The sequence below is a fragment of the Chelon labrosus genome (genome assembly GCF_963514085.1).
Source record: "Chelon labrosus genome assembly, chromosome: 12".
NCBI classification, from domain to species: domain Eukaryota; kingdom Metazoa; phylum Chordata; class Actinopteri; order Mugiliformes; family Mugilidae; genus Chelon; species Chelon labrosus.
In genome coordinates, this window is record NC_140345.1 from 29,725,255 (window position 1) to 29,745,982 (window position 20,728).

The following is a 20,728-nucleotide window of genomic DNA, read 5'->3' on the forward strand; positions in this document are numbered from 1 at the left end:
ATACAAACTTGTTTTGTGTTCAGAGATCAGATCAAATAAATAATCTAAATAGAAATGATGAGGTTACTTTCATACGAGTTGCTTTCTGACTCTCTGCAGAGCGCCGTGGCAGATCGGGAGTGCTGCAATGTTATGTGCAAATGTACAGGACATGAAGGCATGAGGGGTCCTCCAAGCAGACGGGGGACGAAGGTAACTGGAGACGCACTGTTTTCAACTTGATGCATTATCTCAGGAAATGTTTGGAAAGACTCGTCATATGTAGTAAAAAGAGTTTGCAGCTTCAGGCCAACATAAAGAATCCTGTCTTACCTTAGATGGAAATGATGTTGTCTCTGAACTTGTGTGCATTTTAAAAACAGGGTGACCCGGGACAGAAGGGTCAGCTGGGCTTCCCGGGAGAGGAAGGAGGCACGGTAAGAGTTTCATCCTTCAGTTTATCTACACAGGACCAACCTCAAACATGACGGCTTGGAAAACATAAAGGTTAAAAATAAGGATTAAAAGCAAATGTTTGAGACTTGGTGCTAACTAAGAGACAAACCATGTTGTGGTCCTGTAACTGTAAGGTCCAGGCAGACCTCACATCAACACCTGGTCTCACCTGTCCATCTCTAAGTCCCTGTGTCTCCACCTGGTCTTAATATAAATGTGTCTCCACATGCGTCCCCAGCCAGCTCTTGAGATCTGTAAATCAGCAGCGCCATCATGTGGTCAGTAGAATATTGTAGCAGCTGCTGTCTCTAATGGATCTCTACCTACCACTGGATCAGAACCATCAACAGCTGCTTGTTGACTTGGAGACATGATCCAGATGTTGGAACAAGATGGAAAGACTCTCACATGTTAAGATCTGATTTATTCTAGAGACAAAGACTCAGATTAGACCTGAACCTTGGAAGCTTCCTGGTGTTGACTAGAAGTGTTGGTATCCGTTACAGGGCAACCGAGGGCTTCCAGGACCGGATGGACTTCAAGGCATCCAGGGTTGTCCTGGACTAAGAGGACAGAAGGTACAACACGTCTGTATGGAGCAGAGTAACTCTCCAGTTCAAACATTTCAAGAAAACAAGTTCACCTCCCTTCATGTTTCTTTCACACATCATACCCTAGATTTCTCGTCGACAAGTTCTGCGGAACCCAAAGTTTAGGTTTGATTTATGCTTGTAACACTAGACACATAATCCTCACAATAACTGCCTTTAGATTCTCCACTCTTTCATTTACTTCCATTTTCATCTGCTCATCCGAGGTCAGGTCACAGTAGCAACAGGCGAAGCAGAGAATTCCTGATATTTCTTTCCATAGAAACACATTCCTGTTCCTCTTTAGGCTCCCGAGCTGTTTCCCAGGCCAGGCAGACACATGATCCCTTCAGCAAACTCTGGGTCTTCCTCACCAGATTCCTGAAACACATCAACTGGCTCTTTTCAGTGTGAATGAGCAGGAGCTCAACTCCAAGCTCCTCTTTCCTGAACTTACTGTAGTTACGTCCAAACAATCCACCGACATCTCACAGTCCTCACTTCATAACTCTGTCCAAGCTGCACACCTGGCTCATCGTTATATTTCTGAGGATGCACACATCATAGAGTTTACAGAGTAATAGTGTAGTCCCTACACTTAATGCCTCCTACACTGAGTGTAAACCAAGGATGTATTTATACGACAGATCACTGGACTCAAAGATGGTCCTGGTTTAGGGTTAGGGTTTGCTGTGCTGCCCACTTCACATGCTCATGAGTGTCTCCCTTCCATTTTTTGTAAATCTTAAAAGCCTCAAACAAACCTGATATTTAGTGTTAAAGGTTTAAAAAATGTTTCTAATAATTGTGGCATTAAGGCCTTGACCTGCTAACGTGATTACATCCTGTTGTTTATCTGCAGGGCTCCCGAGGCATCTCCGGCAACTCGGTGAGTAACTGAGGCCAAGTCAGTTTTGAGTTGTGTGTTTACTGAACAATGTTAGGACAAACTAATCTTCTAGTTTAGAGTCTTACAAGCAGAGAGAAGTGATACCTGATTATCTTCCAATGCTGCAGGGTGAGAAAGGAGAAGAAGGACTGGATGGAATTGATGGAGAGCAGGTACGAACGTCATTTTTTTAACATGTGTTCAGTTTAAACGTCACTACATGAATTCTATCTATTAGAATGTCTTATTCTCTCTCAATATTCCCCAATCCCCAAAACATTTGTGGTCCTTTAGAGTCTATCCACATGATTCTACATCAACTATGAACCACATGGTGACTTGACTGATAGAATCTGAGCAATGTGACTCAGTGTTATACATGGTCTTCTTCAGATAAAAAGCCTTGTCATTTATCCCCATCCATTCATGGTACTCTAATCTCCATCTAGTGGATTAATGGTGGTACTACAGATAATTAACACAATACAGCCATCTAGTAGTAACAGTTAGCTTAGCATTGCTATGTAGCATGCCTTGGTGACTGGTTTTCCTGGGGAGTTCCATGTGTGAGCAACATGGAGGAAATCTGAATCTTCTTCTGGATTGTATAATGATCACAATGGTAGAATGTGATGATGTCCAGGAGAAATAAAATGTCCAAAGGTTGAATTGTGTGTACGTTGCCTCCTGTAGTGGAATCACTAGGATTTTGTAGCCAGTGTTTGGTTTTATTGGGAGGGGCTGTGGTCTGGTAGTTTGTGAAGCAGCTTTGGGACAACGAGTTGATCCCTCTGTGTCCATGGCTGACCAACGAACACCTAGATGCTTTTGGGTTAACTAAGTTCTACTAGGACTAAGATTCCCAGTAGAACTAATACTGGTAGAACTAATACCTTGTATGTGTGGACATACTAAAGTGTTTATGTTCACAGGGAGAGGTGGGAAGAGATGGAGCACCAGGAGAGAGAGGACGTCCAGGAAACCAAGTAACAAAATGACAAACCTTTTCACTTTCATTATTTTTTTTTGAGTTCTGAGATGTTTTGTGTGATAATTACAGGAAGATGACTCATTTCATTCATCCCAAAAATATAATGATTGTTGCTGTTGAAGCTCGGAGTTGTGTGACCTCTGACCTCCAGCTGGTTGATTGACACACTCATCTGTCGTCCTCAGGGTATCCCGGGTATCAGAGGGGAGAAGGGGCTGAAAGGACAGCGAGGACTGAGGGGAGATCCGGTGAGCATCAATGCTTCTCCTTCCACCTCAACACGGATCCTTCACTGACTTCCCAAGAAGCGCTAACTAACAGAACCAGAACCAGAACTAACTGCTACTAACAAACCTGTCTGACACTTAAACTACATAAACACATAGTGTCACAAAGAGTGATCAACAGAGATGTGATTGGACCATTTATGGTTTATATTACACCTCACATTAACGTCCATCCTGACTGATCTGGTCTCTAGTGTCCAGGTTAAACAGGTCCAGGTGTGATCTGGTCTCTAGTGTCCAGGTGTGAACACTGATCTGGTCTCTAGAGTCCAGGTTAAACAGGTCCAGGTGTGAACACTGATCTGGTCTCTAGAGTCCAGGTTAAACAGGTCCAGGTGTGAACACTGATCTGGTCTCTAGAGTCCAGGTTAAACAGGTCCAGGTGTGAACACTGATCTGGTCTCTAGAGTCCAGGTTAAACAGGTCCAGGTGTGAACACTGATCTGGTCTCTAGAGTCCAGGTTAAACAGGTCCAGGTGTGAACACTGATCTGGTCTCTAGTGTCCAGGTTAAACAGGTCCAGGTGTGAACACTGATCTGGTCTCTAGTGTCCAGGTTAAACAGGTCCAGGTGTGAACACTGATCTGGTCTCTAGTGTCCAGGTTAAACAGGTCCAGGTGTGAACACTGATCTGGTCTCTAGTGTCCAGATTAGACAGGTCCAGGTGTGAACACTGATCTGGTCTCTAGAGTCCAGGTTAAACAGGTCCAGGTGTGAACACTGATCTGGTCTCTAGTGTCCAGGTTAAACAGGTCCAGGTGTGAACACTGATCTGGTCTCTAGTGTCCAGATTAGACAGGTCCAGGTGTGAACACTGATCTGGTGTCAGTCCACATGTGGAGGTGTTCTGAGACACATGTGACCTCCTTCCTTTGGTAGTGTGAACACACAATGAGTCCTGGGTCACATTAAAGACCACCTACTCAACAGGGCTGATCTGAGGAAGAGGAGTTTAACTGGCATGTTAATTCTGTCCTGGTGTCTTGTTTGTTCCTGAATGCCTTCTGATCGAAATAATGTTCCGCTGACTACAAATTAAAAATAATGGGAACAAGTGACAGTTTAATAGTTCTACAAGATGGAAAACATCAGCATTTCTCTTAGTCATTAGAAACTAAAACTGGGTTTATAGTTAGCACATTCTCATGTAGTTCTCCTCATGGTACATAATGACTGTAATGTCATGCAGCTGTGTGCTGTATTGTACTGTGGTGACAGATCTGAGCCAAGTCATTGTGTAACTTGTTGAGAAAGTAGGGCAACAGACTGAAGTGAAGTGGTGGAGGTCAAAACTAATCCAGATTTGTTTTGGTAGAGCTCATCTGGAGGCCACGCATCATTCTTCTGTTGAAATGCTTTTATTAAAGTATCTGAATTCATCATCCCATCTTCTATCACGACACCAGGAAGTCCTGCTTTAGGAACACCAACACAATCCTAACTTTATTTTTTCCTGGCAGGGTGAACCGGGTACTGACAACACTCAGCGAGGGCCTAAAGGAGGCTCTGGTAACCCAGGGATACCGGTAAGAACCATCCAGTATTCTCCTGATATTTACTGTCCTTTTCTGAGTCGTTGGTGCAGAACAGAAACCGAGAAGAAATTAATAAATGTTGAAATATAATTAAAGTTGGCACTTACACCCCCCATAGCCTCACCATTGTTGGCTCTTGACCTAAACACTAATAACAACCTGGACGGTCCTCTTCCTCTTTAGCCCGGAGGACACAACGTCAGTTTGAAATGTGGACTGGTCAGACCAGACCTTCTCCTCTTGGTGTCGGTCCATCTCAGATGAGCTCCTGTCCAGAGAAGCCGGCGGTGTTTCTGGGTCTTGTTAATTTGTGGCTTAAACTATTTGCTCACATAGTTGTTCTCAAAGTGGTGAACCTCGCCCTGTCCTGAGGCTCCTTTTATTCCCAATCATCAACCCTCTCACCTGTTTCCAGTTAACCTGTTCACCTGTGGAAGGATCCTATCAGGTGTTTCTGAGCTCAACTTTCCCCTGTCCCAGCTTCTATGGGACGCGTTGCAGGCATCAAATTTAGAATGAGTGAATGTTTACAGAAAAAAAGTTTGATCATTAAATATCTTTGTAGTTTATTCAGTTGAATATTGGTTGACAAAGATTTGAAATTCATTGTATTCTGTTTTTATTTATGTTTAACACAACTTCATTGGATCTGTGGTTTGTAGAAGTCAAAGATTTCATAACTACTTTAAAGTCTGACCTTCTTAAAAGCTGCAAGGAAGATTGACTGGTCTCAGGAGCAGGATCAGGAGCTTTCACAGTGTTTTTAAATCTACAGGGGACTCCCGGACAGAACGGGCGTCAAGGTGAGAGCGGAACCGAAGGAAACCAGGTGAGACCTTGACTTTATTTATTCTGTCAGGTCTGTGTCGTTATATCGCTGTTTATCTTCATTTTATGTTCTCTTTAATATAATTATATCAGGGGCAGGCTTCAAATAAGGACACGAGAAAGAAAGAAAGAAAGAAAGAAAGAAAGAAACGATAGAATAGTTTTAGGTTGCTGCTGAGTCTCTGGTTTGTTGTGGAGAAGGTTTTGTTGAATCAAACTTTATCGAGTGAATCTTTTCTGTAGGGTCCAGATGGAAGACGAGGCTCCAGCGGTGAGAAGGTAGGAGGAGGAGGAAGAGGAGGAGGAGGAGGAGGAGGAATCAAATGGCGTTTCCTGTCGTCTCTTCCTATTTCCTGTCTTCTCTCTCTGTCTGCAGGGGGACCCTGGTCCACCGGGATCTGCAGGACTCCCAGGTGTCCCCGGAGCTTCTGGTCCTCAGGTGAGTTCTTCTGGATCATCACCTGCATCCAGACGCCTCCTCGGTTGACAGAGATCAATAAACTGAAATAAGGTGCGGTTAAATTCCTAAATTAAAACCATGAAACCTTATTCTATCTGAATACAGTTCATCCTGAGGGGGAAACCTTTCATCAGTTTAAAGTGCCTTAAACAAAAAAGTTTGAAGGTTTCTGTTTATTCTGCAGCAGAACAATAAACCCACCAATAGAAACCTCCCCCATGGATTACACATTATTATCCGCTTATACGCAGATGACATCCTGATTTATACTCCACACAGATTTTAGTAGACTCGCCATCATGGCTCTGCGAGACTACGCCCCTCCCCATTAATTGGGGGTGGAGCTCCGTAAGCTTCGCTAGCACAACTAGAGTCTCGTTTGAAGGTTGACCTGAAGCAGCGTTGACACTACGAGCAACAAAAGCTACAACTCAGTCAGCGTTGCCAGTGACATTGTTGCTGAGTCGCTGTTGAAGTGACATTGACTGTTTATACAACACGGCAACAGATGAACAGCTCAAACCAGCTCAGCATTCTTGTTGGACGTCAGCTCGTCGCTTCATATCACCGGCTTCCACTGAAAGTATGTTGTAGCTTGTGAACGTTGCATAAGGCTAATTCATTAGCTCACAAACCACCTACTTTTTATTTATGTATAGTTTATTTTATAAACCATGAAGTATAGAAATATTTCCAGTCATGTTCTGTAGCTCATAAATGAACCTAATGTTTTTTTTTCTTCAGTAGTTCTTGGACCATCGTCGATTTAAACCGTTGTTATCTTTGAAAACGTGAAATGAAGCGACCTAGTTGGAGGTTTTGGTTTCAGCTTTAGTTTGGCAGCTTTCATTCACACACAAACTCAGCCGACCTCAGACATTCCTCTTTAATATCAGATGGGGCACAGAGCCGAGGCATTTAATTAACAATCGATATCCAAATACAAACCCTGTGAAGTTCCCAATAGCTTGGTTACAGCAGCTGTCAGAAGTATTCATAAGAGTATTCACCATGGGACATAAAGAAGAATTTATAAAGTGAGTCCGGACAGGGGACATCTGTACCTCTCTGGATTCACTCAGTTTGGCGTCGTCTGATGTGGTTACTGGTTTGGCTGAAGGACAGACTTCCAGAGAAATTCACTGGAAGCTTTTTGGGAAAAAGGAACCATGTGTGTGCTGTGAGTGTTGGGAAAGTCGGAAACTTCTGCTTTTGATCAGGGTTCAATTGACTGTAGCTGTGAAAACATTTCTGTACAGTAACGTCATGAGGGATGGACGTAGCATGGAGGCATAAGATAATAATTATAATAATAATAATAATACATTTTATTTATAAGCGCATTTCAAGACTCACAAGGACACTGTACAAAAACATAAAGACACAAAACGGACAGAAAAAGACAGAATATAAAAAAAAATATGGAACAGTGCAGTCACGGTGGATAAGCTTTCTGGAACAGGTGGGTTTTGAGTCTGGATTTAAAGATAGGGAAAGAGTCAATGTTTCGGATGTCCGGTGGGAGTGAGTTCCAGCTTTGGGGAGCAGAGCAACGGAAGGCTCTGCTCCCCATGGTACTGAGGCGGGCCGAGGGCACAGAGAGGTGGATAGAGGAGGAGGATCTGAGGGAGCGGGAGGGGGTGACAATATGGAGGAGATCCGAGAGATAAGGAGGGGCCAGGTTATGTATGGCCTTGAAGGTGTGGAGAAGAACATAGACTGTACGGATTCTGAAGAGCTGATATGAAGCTCAAACCTGAGCGGTCACCATCTTGGCTGTGCTAGACTCCGCCCCTCTTGGGTAATCAAAAGATGGTTGAGGGGGCGGAACAAAGGCTGCAGCTGTTTATTCAACACGGCAACGGGTGAACTCATATGATTGGTCGATGTGTCACTGCGTCAGAGCAACAACAAAATAACATTAGAAGCTAGCTCACCTTTCATATCATAGCGACGTCAGCTCCTTGTTTCTGATGTAATTGCTGCACACTATTATTTGTGGGTTCATCGTGGGCTAACACGAGGGCTAGCGGCTAGTGACCTTTGACAGGAATCATCCATCAGCTGTCAATCAATTTGACCACGCCTGTAATTATTTCAAACAAAGTTATGTTCACGATAAAGTTTAACATGAAGGACTCACTGTTGGAGCCTCTAGTGGACATTTGAAGAACTGCAGTTGTTGTTTCATTTTTCAGACCCCAGGGTTGTTGCCTTACTCGTCCTTGTCTTGACTCATCCAGGCTTCCATAGAAACTTAAATCACTAAACTCTCACTACGACACTGAGGGAGAACAGCTGAATCGATGTTTCAGATCTCTGTTTTAAACCGTGTCGTCTCTGCAGGGACCCAGAGGAGAAAAAGGCGAACCTGGACCAAAGGGACTCCCTGGATTTCCTGGACCTCAGGTCAGTTGAACATACTTTACTTAGGATTTAGATTTAGCTTCAGGAGGGATCTCAGTCCTCCAGGTCAAACACACAGGACTCGTTGTGTTTGGTTTGAGGTTTTAGGTTTTTATCAGTAACATCTGGGGGTGGAGTCCACCTGAAGGTCACATGACTAGAGTCTGTTAATGACCTGATACTCACCTGGACCTGGAGGAACATGATCCAGTCCTGTCCATAGACTCAAGACTGAAGACGTGAATGAAACGTTTTCTGATTCTGTTATTTCATTATGATAAAAGGATATTAAACAAAGCAAAAAGACAGATTATACCTGAGATAAACCAACCCAGCAGGATCAAACTGAACCAGTAGCCTGACCTGAGACCAAGATCCAGGTCTTTAGTGAGAACTGACTTGTCCTGGACCTTCTTGTTTGCTCTGGCGTCTCAGGCCTGGCTCTGGAAAGTGTCTTGACATAATCTGTTTTGTTACTATCAGTGTTTCCCATACAGTGTTAATACTACGGTGGCCTGCCAGGGTCTTATTCACTCCGCCAGGATCTCAAAACTAAATGGAACAACGTTGTGCTTGCGTTGTTTTTTCCTATTGTTCCTGAAGGCATCCCATTTGAAGAGAGTTGGTCAAAACCTGGAGGAAAAGACTCCAGACGCAACGTAACTAGCTAAACTTTATGAGCGCTAGCTAGCACAACCTTACATACATTTGTCAATAGAATGCCACGTCACAACAGCTTGTGTTTAGTATCCCTGTAGATGAACGGATGAACTGCACAGGCTGCTGCTGATGGCTGCATTATTACGGTGATTTAAAGACGAACAGAAATAAAACACATGATTTTATTCTATGTGCAGACATTTAATATACTGTATAAATTGTCTTAATAGTTGGGATAGCATTATAATAATGGACTTTTATTAAGACAAAAACAAAACAAAAAAAACACCAGAGTCTCATGAGATCTTGTGGGAAACACTGAAATATATAAATACAACTGAACTGAACTGAACTGTTGTCAGTAATCACTGAGATATTTGACCACGTCGTTACAGAACAGTTAACATTGATGACTCATGTGGTATCAATCATTTCAAGCCAACACTGAGTCATCAATCCATCGTTGTCTCTAGTCATGAAATAAACAGTGATTCTGGCGTTCAGGTTCAGAACGATGCGTTTGACTGGTTTCTCTTCCTGCAGGGTGAATATGGACTACCTGGAGACCCTGGATCAGTCGGACGTCGAGGTCAAAACGGACAGAAGGTTTGCAACATCACTTCCTGTTCTTAAAATAAAGATGAACGACGTGTCTCCATGGTGACAGCTTCCATTGTAACGATACCACAAAACAATATGAGCGACCTACATTATTAGGTGGAGTCTCCTGGTTGAGTGAAGACATCAACAGATTTTTACTCAAGTCCTGAAAGTCGACAAAGAGAAACCAATGAAAACATGAAACAGAAATATTAGACTAAAGTGAGCCAATATTACATATCATGTCCTCCTTGTGTCCAGTATCTGCTGTGACCTCCTTGTAACTAAATGTTTCTGGTAACTGCTGATCAGTGGTCTACAGCAGCTTGGAGGAATTTTAGCCCATTCCTCAGAACAGAACCACTTCAGTTCTGAGATGTTGGTGGGTTTCCTCACATCAACTGCTTGCTTCAGGTCCTTCCACAACATTTCTATTGGATTAAGGTCAGGACTTTGACTTGGCCGTTCCTAAACATTCATCTTGTTCTTCTTTAACCGTTCTTTTGTAGAACCACTTGTGTTCTTGGTTCTCGTTGTCTTGCTGCATGACCCAGTTTCTCTTCACATTCAGCTCATGGACAGATGTCCTGACATTTTCTTTAGAGTTCACTGGTAGAATTCAGAATTCATTGGTCCATCAATGAGGACAAGCCGTCCTGGTCCAGATGCAGCAGAACAGGCCCAAACCAGGACATTAGCACCCCCATGTTTGATGGAGGGATGAGGTTCTGATGCTTACTTTCATTTACTACAAGTGTTGCTGGAGTTCTGACCTTTTCCTCCTCCATGTACCGTGGTCAGAGGTGAAGTTACTGCAGAAATATAATTTGTTCTTCGGCACGAGAAGAACAGTCAGGGGAAGAATTGGTTTCATCATGAATGTTTGTGTAGACCGGACTGATAATCCATCAAGCTGTCGTCGTTATTGTATTTCAGTTTGACAGTCTGACAGCTTAGCCTGGAGCCACTCAGCTGGATGTGTAGAAATTTTAAATTGAAGGTTTGAGACTCCATTTACTTAACATTTTAAATGTAAACGTTCAAATAGAAAACAGCAGGGCTTCAGAAATGTTGATCCTGACTACAGCCAGATGTTCTTGAGACTTTTAAACTGTTTGTTGTTGTTGAAGGGTCAACCAGGAGAGCCGGGCATTAAGGGAGCTCCAGGGTCCCGGGGAGCCAGAGGAGTGCCGGTATGGAGCTGAACATAAACCGTAGTTTTAATATAAACTGAACTTTTCTAATGTCGGCCTGCGCTCTGTGTTCAGGGTCTGGATGGCAGAGATGGATATGGACCTCCAGGACCTCCAGGTGTTAAGGTAAAGTCAACCTTAGGAACTTCAAATAACTGTCGGCAAAATGTGAACAAATGCTTGTTTCCACATTCTGCAAAGTTAATTAGTTGTGGATGAATGGAAGAGTTTCATGTACCAGTCAGAGGAAGGTTGTCGTTCCCTCCTCACAGATCTCATGTTTTCATTGATTCCTCATCGTTGTCGTTTCTTAACTTCTCTGAACAGGGAGATCCGGGCTTTCCTGGTTACCCGGGTCCAACGGTGAGTCCTTCCATTTCCCAATAACTTCACAGCAACACATGAAAAGCAGGAAGCACATTGGAATTCAGACCGTCCAGGTGAAGCTTGTTTCTCCTGTGTTCAGGGTGAGGAAGGCGAGCTGGGACCCAAAGGATACCCGGGACAACGAGGGAACCGAGGGCGAGGGGTGAGCGTTGACTGAGCTGTAGTTTTACCTTGTTGAACTGAGACGGTTCTTTGCTTCATCAGTGGGTTTAAATGTGATGAATGCAGGGGAACTCAGGGGCATCAGGAGGACCGGGCATTCCTGGAGATCCAGGACATCCAGGACGGCAGGTGAGCGAGATCTGAGAGGCATGTCAGAATCTATCTGAGGAGAGCTGCGGTACTAAAGAGAGTTTTTCCTCCTGCAGGGGCTCAGAGGTCCTCCTGGAGGCAGAGACATGATTGTAAGTCCACTTTAATTTAAACATTAAATAAAAATATTCATCAGCATCTGTGCTTAACGTCTTTTCTGTGGTCTCAGGACTGCCAGCTGGTCTCCTTCATCAGAGAAAACTGTGGTGAGTGAACCCAAGTCTCCTTTCAGACTTTAAGACTTTTTTTTTCAACTGTCCTAATGAGCAATGAGATTCTTTCACTTTTTTTAAACTCCTTTAAATGTGTATTTTTCTCCCCCACAGCTTGCTCCCGTGGTACGTACTGTATGTCTGTTATCAACCAGATCGAACATGGTGAGTACTGTGCTGCAAGAGACGCCAAGAAGACTGAGATCATCAGTAAAACAGGAACAAATATGAACCTGTTGGATTCAACCTCATTGTCTCATATGTGTGAGGTCTGCTGACTCTGGATCAGTGAGGTCCGGTGCAGTCATCCAGACCAGAACCCATATCAATACTAGTGATGTGCATGTCGATACTGAAACATCGATACCTCCGATACCAGATCTTTTTACGAAAAAAATTGATTCTCAAATCAAAATATTGATACTTTTGATACAGTTATTTGAAGTACTCTATATCATTAACAGGAACACAGTGGAAAGCAACTAAACTAAACAAAGTATCGGTATCAGATCGGTATCGCTGATACCAGCCTGAATTTTACTCAGTATCGGATCGGAAAGGAACTTGGTGGTATCGAACATCACTAATCAATACTTCAGAGTTCATCTCAGCATCAGCTGCTGGAGGAAACTGTGGGAATCAAACTGTTGCTAATAACCCTTGTTTTTAGGATCCAGCTTCCGGTAACTGCTGAACAGTTGTCTACAGCTGCTATAAATAAATGGATGAGCATGTTTCACATCAGACCATCATGTCATATTCCTACAACATGCTCACAGTGCTGATACACTGCTTTTATCAGGTTGAATGTTAGCGTAGCATGTTAGCATGTTATAATTAGCACTAAATACAAAGAACACATGATGCTCATGGCTAATGTGACATTAATGGCAGGTATTTGGAAATGATATGAAAGATTTATAAACTAAATTCATGCCAATTCATCAAATAGATAAAAAACAAAGAATCCTCAAAGAACAAAGAGGACCATGATACCACAAGACAATATGACCGACCCAGTTTATTGCTGGAGTCTCGCGGCTCAGTAAAAACATCAACAGATTTCCACAGAAGTCTTTAAAGTAGACAAAGAGAACCCAGACAAACACATGGAAAAGAAACATTAGACTAAAGTGAGCCAATATTACATATCATGTCCTCCTTGTGTCCAGTATCTGCTGTGACCTCCTTGTCACTAAATGTTTCTGGTAACTGCTGATCAGTGGTCTACAGCAGCTTGGAGGAATTTTAGCCCATTCCTCAGAACAGAACCACTTCAGTTCTGAGATGTTGGTGGGTTTCCTCACATCAACTGCTTGCTTCAGGTCCTTCCACAACATTTCTATTGGATTAAGGTCAGGACTTTGACTTGGCCGTTCCTAAACATTCATCTTGTTCTTCTTTAACCGTTCTTTTGTAGAACCACTTGTGTTCTTGGGCTCGTTGTCTTGCTGCATGACCCAGTTTCTCTTCACATTCAGCTCATGGACAGATTTTCTTTAAGATTAAATTTTTATTTACACTCTGAAACTGTGGCACGTGTCAGAATAGTTCTTTTTGCTCAGTGACCACATCTTCAGTAGTTTTGGTTTTTATCTTCAGGTGAGTCGTCATGTCCAGCCTTCCCCACCGAGCTGGTCTTTGGCCTGGACACGTCCGAGGACGTGACGCCGGCTGCCTTCGAGAGGCAGCGCTCGGCCCTCCTGTCCCTGCTGGAGGACATCAGCATCGCTGAGAGCAACTGTCCCACAGGCGCCCGGGTCGCCGTGGTGGGATACAGCACCTACACCAAGTACCTGATCCGCTTCCAGGACTACCGCCGCAGGGAACAGCTGATCGAAGCCGTGAAGAACATCGCCCTGGAGAGGACGCCCAACAGGAGGCAGCTGGGCGCCGCCATGCGATTTGTGGGTCAACACGTCTTCAAACGAGTCCGAGCTGGAGTGATGATGAGGAAGGTGGCCGTCTTCTTCTCTGACGGGCCTACGCAGGAAGTCAATGACATCGTAACCGCCATAATGGAGTACCGAGGTCTGAACATCGTCCCGGCCGTCATCTCTCTGAGGAACGCTCCTGGCATCAGACGAGCGCTGGAGGTACGTTGGATTCATCGTGGCTGAAGTACGATGCTAACGCCGTGGACGTTTGAGTCCAGACATGAATCAGACGAGTTTAACGAACGCTGTCGACTCTTCTCAGGTCGATGACTCGGGGAGATCCGTGTTTGCTCTGCTGGGCCGGCAGCAGGACCAGGCCACCGACCTGAGGAGGGTGAAGAACTGTGTCATCTGTTACGGTAACGCTGCTGTGAAAGGTCTGGGTTCACTGGGTTAATCTGTTTTTAGTCCTCAGTCGTAAAACCAGGACGTGTCGACTCTTTCTTCAGACCCATGCCAGCGTTCAGATGAGTGTGCCTTCATCCAGGATGAACAGAGGCCTCAGGAGGTGGAGGTGGACCTGGCCATGGTGGTGGACAGCTCCAGGGAGGTGCAGGCTGACGAGTACGCCGGCGCCCAGCAGCTTCTGGGCTCCGTGGTGGAACAGCTGGCCGTGAGCCCTCAGCCCCGCCGAGCCGGCACTCAGGCCCGAGTGGCCGTAGTCCAGCAGAGTGGTGCCCAGACCAAGGCGGAGTTCAGCCTGCAGACCTACCAGAACCACAAACTGATGAAGAACCACCTGATCCAGAGCATGAGGCAGCAGGGCGGCTCCTCGGTGCTGGGTCAGACGCTGGACTACACCCTGAAGGAGGTGCTGCTAAAGGCCGGCCAGCCCCGCAGGAGGAGGGCTCTGCTGACCGTGGTGGGCACCCAGACGGCTTTGGCAGACCGGGCCAAGCTGCACTACGTCTCCCAGAAGGCCAAGTGTGAGGGGGTGGCAGTGTTCGTGGTCGCAGTCGGCCATCGCTACAACCGGACGCAGGTGGAGGAGCTGGCCAGTCTGCCGGTACCACAGCACCTGATCCAGGTCAGCAGACTGAAGGAGGAGGAGCAGGGCTATGTCCAGCGCTTCTTCAGAGTCTTCCTCTCCATCCTCAACAGTAAGACTGGGTTCAGTCTTCATCAGCAGCTACTTCACTTTTCTTCTTGTCAGTAATCAGAACAATCTCTTTTATTTCAGAGAACATGAACATGTATCCTCCAGCGTCAGTCAAACGAACCTGCAACCAGCTGACAGACCCAGGCGACAGGCTGCTCCTCTTTAACGGGTAAAGTTCATCCAGACATGACTTTACTCCAGATTCAGTCTATGGAGCCTCTGGAACGTCACATATTTATCATCTTATTATAATAATGGTTATTCACCTCTGCCGGCTCTTCTTCTCTGTCTGGGGCTTTTTCTTGGTTCCCTGCAAAACATCTGAAGGAAATTTGCCCAAAAATAAATGATGTTAGGAGTTGGGGGGGGGGGGGGGGTCATAGAGACCAGGGTCCACGACAGTCATTAATAAACACCTTCTCAACAAATGACTATATATTGGAGACTTCTTCACACATTTGTGTGTCCAGTCAGGGGTCTGCATACCTGGAGGAGGAGGAGGAGGAGGAGGAGGAGGAGGAGGAGGAGATGGCTGACCAGCCCCAGACTGAAGTCAGGATTCCTTTAGGACGACCGGAGGTCAACACTCTGAGGGCAGGAGACGACCAGGGTCCAAATCCAGAAGCTCACAGCAGAGGTAACAGAACCCTGTCCCCTGACCCCTGACCCCTGACCCCGACCCCTGACCCCGACCCCTGACCCTAACACCAGGTCTGAACACGTTCTAAAAAGTTGTGGCGTCATGAAAAGGAGGAGGAGGAGGAGGAGGAGGAGGAGGAGGAGGAGGATACGCTGAAACTTTACTCCTCTAGGTCCTGGAGGTCTATGACTGTCTCTGAAAACCTAACCAATGACCCCAAACATCAATCACATCAAAGAAGAAGAAGGACAGGGAGGAGGGGGAGGAGGAGTAGGAGGAGGAGTAGGAGGAGGAAAGAGAATTAGTAGTAGTATGTCCTCCTCTATGTCCTCCTCCAGTCCTTAATGTTCAGAGTCTTAGAAGACGACCGAGATGTCTCCATGTCTCCATGTCTCCATGTTGTCCACATGGATTACAGCTGGTTCATCTGATGTTCATTCATTAGTAGATTATTAGTAAAGGTTACCATGGTTACCTCCAGAGTCTGATCTTATTTTCCTATGCTTTTTATTTCCATCACTAGGGGGCGATAGAGTCAGTGAAGCTCAGATTCCTCTTTAGTTTCTTCAAGATCAGGTTTTAAATGTGTGATCCACTAAACTCAGTCTTTCTCCTCTTTCTCCAGACATCTGCCTCCTCAGGAACGACCAAGGCAACTGCGACCGGTTTTCTATCAAGTGGTTCTACGACAGCCAACGAGGAGTCTGCTCTAGGTTCTGGTACGGAGGCTGTGGAGGCAACAAGAACCGCTTCCAGACTCAGGAGGAGTGTGAGCAGGAGTGTCTGACGAAGAGCTGAGGAGGAGGAGGAGGAAGAGGAGGAAGAGGAGGAGGAGGGAGGACCCAGGAGACCTGAATCAAGAACTTTTAAACCCCTCCATATATGAGGAGTCGTCTTCATCAGTTGACTTTTCTTCAGGTGCTATTGTCATAAACCATGTTATAAACCAGCTGGAACCAAACCACTGACACATAACCTCTTAGTGATGTCACTGCAGCTCTCCTGTTTTATACCCGTTTATGATTAAAATATCTTTTTCAGATAAAAAGCCTTGTCATTTATCCCCACCCATTCATGGTACTCTAATCTCCATCTAGTGGACTAATGGTGGTACTACAGATAATAAACACAACACAGCCAGCTAGTAGTAACAGTTAGCTTAGCATTGATATGTAGCATGCCTTGGTGACTGGTTTCCCTGGGGAGTTCCATCTGTGAACAACACGGAGGAAATCTGAATCTTCTTCTGGATTGTATAATGATCACAATGGTAGAATGTGATGATGTCCAGGAGAAATAAAATGTCCAAAGGTTGAATTGTGTGTACGTTGCCTCCTGTAGTGGAATCAGTAGGATTTTGTAGCCAGATTCACTTTCAAGAGGTAAAAACCCAACGTGGAACACTTTGGGTTCTTTGGTTCTCCACATGTCCAAATGGAGAGTGGGCCTGGTTCTATTGTTACTAGAACCTTTGTGGTATTTCTCTAAACTCTTGGTCCAGTTCTAGTCAAGGGGTTGCTGAATGAGTTCAGAATGATATCATTGCTATCAGGGTGTTTTCTACTCTCTGATCTAGAAGATGTTTTAGTTTATCACTAATTAATCAGACACAATGTTACTGACACTGAAGTCTGATCCATAGAGACCAGGGTCCATAGAGACCAGGGTTATAGAGACCAGGGTCATAGAGACCAGGGTCCATGGAGACCAGGGTCATAGAGACCAGGGTCATAGAGACCAGGGTCCATGGAGACCAGGGTCATAGAGACCAGGGTCCATGGAGACCATGGCCCATAGAGACCAGGGTCATAGAGACCAGGGTCCATAGAGACCAGGGTCCATGGAGACCAGGGTCATAGAGACCAGGGTCCATGGAGACCAGGGTCCATAGAGACCAGGGTCATAGAGACCAGGGTCAGGAACATGGACCTGATGGTTCTGGAGATAGTCCTGGTTTATTAGGTCCACCTCCTGGAACCCTAGAGGACTGTGAAAGAAGACTTCAACAGACTTTTACCTGCAGCAGAAACCTGCAGTACTGTCCCCAGGCCTCTAGATGGCGTAACCTCACTAGTTCTCCTCTCAGACACCAGGAACTCTACCGTCTGATCCCAGTGGAAAAGAGACAACATGCAACATGGTTCTACACTGAGCTACACTTATTAAATTAAATAAGTTAGATAAAAAATAAAAACAGGAGATAAAATAGAAGAAAATAGACAACTTTAACTTTATTAAAGCTGCAGCTGATTGTCTGAGGGTGTGAACATTCACTGGGTCATAAGAGGAATCAGACTCATGTCTTTGTTCCTCGGTTCATTAACTTTAACTCACTGCTCCTCAGTCTCTGCACCTGTCTTAGTTCAGTAGGTATCAGATATCTCCCCGGGAGACAGATGGAGGAGACAGATGGAGGAGACAGATGCAGGAGACAGATGGAGGAGACAGATGCAGGAGACAGATGGGGACAGATGTGCAGTCACAGACTGTTTCCTGATTCTTGGATCAGACTTAACTTTCATGATTATGATATGAACTTTTACAGCTGCTGGTGTGGTTTGGACGTCCAGCTGCTCAGCCAATCAGGAGCTGGAGGTCAAAGAGGGTGATGTGCTGCTCCAGAGTCTGATGAAGCAGAAACCTCCAGGGATGAAAAACCAGAGGCTCCAACAGTGAATCACTCCCCACAGACCTCCATCATAAATATGTAGATGATAAACAACTCAGTTATTCAACTTTTTAGTTTAGTTTCCAGGAAACTTTGCGTCCATTTAGTTTCCAAGAAACGCTGCAGTTCCTCTAACGTCCACTAGAGGCTCCACCAGATTAACCTCCAGGTTAAATCAACATGTTTCTGCTACTAAACAGTTCAGGGGCCTCATGTACGAAGGTTGTGTGACCACAAAAATATTCTGTACGTTCTCGTTCACAGAAAAGTTCAGATGAATCAAGAGGTAAATGTCCGTGAACTTGTCCGTTCCTTCACCAACGTCATGTCTGGCTACGCTGGCTTCTACAGCTGTTGGTCCTCTGGAGACACTTAGAGGTGATGCTGGGAAACTGTCATCAATGTGAAAACTATTAGTCCGACCGGTCGACCCTGAGCAGAGCCATGCCAGCCGTGTGGGGCGGAGTTATCCTCATGTCAGCCAGGTGTATCAAATACCCACAATGCATCTGAACAGGTCAACATTAAAGAGCCGGTTCTCTGAATGTAATCAGAGCTATGGACTGGACACACATTGATATAGAAGAACCATCACATGATGAAACATGTTCCTTCATCAATGATCAGATCAGATGTGATGCTTCATTAACCAACATGGTGGGACGTGGAGGACAGCTGTCAAAGAGGACATGTCTGTCTCCACTCCAGTGAGTAGTGTCTCCAATTCTCTTTCTGTGACGTTCTTCTTTTTTTCCGTCTTATTCATTCTTATGTTTTCATTTTCTGATCGTGCAGAGAGGGGAATCTCAGGTGGAGGGTCAATTTAAATATAATCTGCATATTTTAAAGGGGGCGTGGACAATCAGTCTTTGTACTTGAGGCCCCTGGTGTCCATCATGATCAAGGATTAAAGTTCTGCAGCATTAATGGGGCGTGGCCTCTTTGACAGGTGGGTGTGCTCACAGGTTGCTAGCTCCACCTGTTTGACCATTGTTGAATCAGCTGGAAGTTGAGCTTTGTGGCAAAATGTGTCTCCAGACCAGAAAGAGGACGGTGGAACCAGAAGCAGAAAAGGCCTGAGGACTGTTGGATCAGAGGAATGAGGAAGTGATGACAGGATGAACCAGATGTGATCAGATGTCTCTCTCTTCCTGGAGGAGGATGAATTCATGTGATTTAATAAATGACTTGTTGAATTCACACTGTTAACCTTTTTATCCTGATTTACTTCCTGTCTGTTTTCCTCTGATTGGTTGATAGGTTGATTGGCTCCTCCCTCATTAGTCTCACCTGTGTCTTCTTAACCCTTCATCCCAGGTGTATATATGAAGCTCAGTGTTCCAGCCTGGTTCTCCTGGTTCTCCTTGTTCTCAGCTGTGTTCTTTCTCTTATCTCTTTTTTTCTGGAGTACCCTGCAGTGTGTTGTTGTGTAAGTCTGCATCAAACTGAACTTTATTATTTCCTCCAGCTTTGCTTCTTTGTCGTGTGCATGTGTTGAGTCCTCCTCCTCAGGTTATTCAGGTTCTGAGTTCTGGAGGCTCAGAGTCGAGCTGAGCAGCTTCAGGTTCTGGGGGAGGAAGGGAGGAGGGGAGGAAATGATCTCAGTCTGGTCTCAGTGTTACGTAACATGACATCATCACATTATAAGGATCCTATAGACCTTATAATGTTGTAGCCTTCAGTCCTAACCCCTCCTCCTCCTCCTCCTCCTCCTCCTGGCTGGTTTCTCCTCCCAGCTGTGGTTTCAGTTTTATATCCCAGCTGGGAGCTTTTCATTGTCTATAAAATGTCCTTGGGCACGTTTAATGAGCAGCGGTTTTAAAGGTGGACCTGGAGAATATCTGAGGTTTTAATGTTGTCACAGTCTGGTTCTGAACCTCAGACAGAAACCAGTTCATGGTTGAGTAGGAACACAGGACAGGAGAGAAAACTACAGAAAGAAACACGGCGTCATTTGATTGTGATACATAAAATGCAGCGTCCAGTCACTGAGAAAAGACTCTGAGCTGTTGAAATCTAACAGGTCACTTTACACATCTTGTTTGAATAACCTTTATTGAGTTCTGAGTGGCCAGAGTTGGTGTGTTTAGCTGAAACGTTAAAGTGTAAAGGAACATCTTTTAATGAGTCAGAGCTGAACCCTCAGACTTCAGGAGATAATATTTAAAAGTTCTCCTTCAGATTAAATAAACGCTGCTCATCAGTCTGGAGGAGCTACAGAAACGCAGGACCATGAACTACAGGAGACTATAAAGTAATATACAGAAGGAAATAAAATGACTAGAACAAACTGAAAATGTTAATTGCAACTAAAAGAACAACAGAATTAAAAATACAGTCTAAAAGAAACTGTATACGTACGATTAATTGAAGATGATGTTTGCTCAGATGTTCTGTACCAATGATCTGTAATCCGTATTCTTCAGATTCATTCCTGTCATCACTACAACTCTGAGTCTCATCAACAGTCATGGATCGTCTCCTCTGTCCTCATCACCATCAGGACGTCTGACGTGGACCACACCTGGTCTGGATGCTCTGCTTCAGTAGGACGGTGTTTCCCTCAGGACAATGTTTGGAGTCACATGTCAATCAACTG

At 44.9% G+C, this 20,728-nt stretch overlaps 1 protein-coding gene across 2 annotated transcripts in view; it reads left to right on the forward strand.

The window, feature by feature from the left end:
• Positions 1–16,509, forward strand: part of LOC311496395 (collagen alpha-6(VI) chain-like) — a 37,979-nt gene extending 21,470 nt beyond the window's left edge. For both annotated transcript variants that reach the window (XM_084556250.1, XM_084556249.1), the window contains 27 exons: positions 100–192; positions 363–416; positions 942–1,013; positions 1,888–1,914; positions 2,043–2,087; positions 2,847–2,900; positions 3,091–3,153; positions 4,653–4,718; positions 5,503–5,556; positions 5,799–5,834; positions 5,932–5,994; positions 8,362–8,424; positions 9,625–9,687; positions 10,812–10,874; positions 10,950–11,000; positions 11,202–11,237; positions 11,341–11,403; positions 11,490–11,552; positions 11,630–11,665; positions 11,743–11,779; positions 11,900–11,911; positions 13,388–13,881; positions 13,985–14,081; positions 14,172–14,822; positions 14,903–14,990; positions 15,292–15,458; positions 16,087–16,509. In XM_084556250.1, coding sequence (XP_084412376.1) covers positions 100–192; positions 363–416; positions 942–1,013; positions 1,888–1,914; positions 2,043–2,087; positions 2,847–2,900; positions 3,091–3,153; positions 4,653–4,718; positions 5,503–5,556; positions 5,799–5,834; positions 5,932–5,994; positions 8,362–8,424; positions 9,625–9,687; positions 10,812–10,874; positions 10,950–11,000; positions 11,202–11,237; positions 11,341–11,403; positions 11,490–11,552; positions 11,630–11,665; positions 11,743–11,779; positions 11,900–11,911; positions 13,388–13,881; positions 13,985–14,081; positions 14,172–14,822; positions 14,903–14,990; positions 15,292–15,458; positions 16,087–16,259 — 2,784 coding nt within the window. In that variant the 3' untranslated portion in view covers positions 16,260–16,509. The remainder of the gene's footprint in view (positions 1–99; positions 193–362; positions 417–941; positions 1,014–1,887; positions 1,915–2,042; positions 2,088–2,846; positions 2,901–3,090; positions 3,154–4,652; positions 4,719–5,502; positions 5,557–5,798; positions 5,835–5,931; positions 5,995–8,361; positions 8,425–9,624; positions 9,688–10,811; positions 10,875–10,949; positions 11,001–11,201; positions 11,238–11,340; positions 11,404–11,489; positions 11,553–11,629; positions 11,666–11,742; positions 11,780–11,899; positions 11,912–13,387; positions 13,882–13,984; positions 14,082–14,171; positions 14,823–14,902; positions 14,991–15,291; positions 15,459–16,086) is intronic.
• Positions 16,510–20,728: the final 4,219 nt, after the last annotated feature.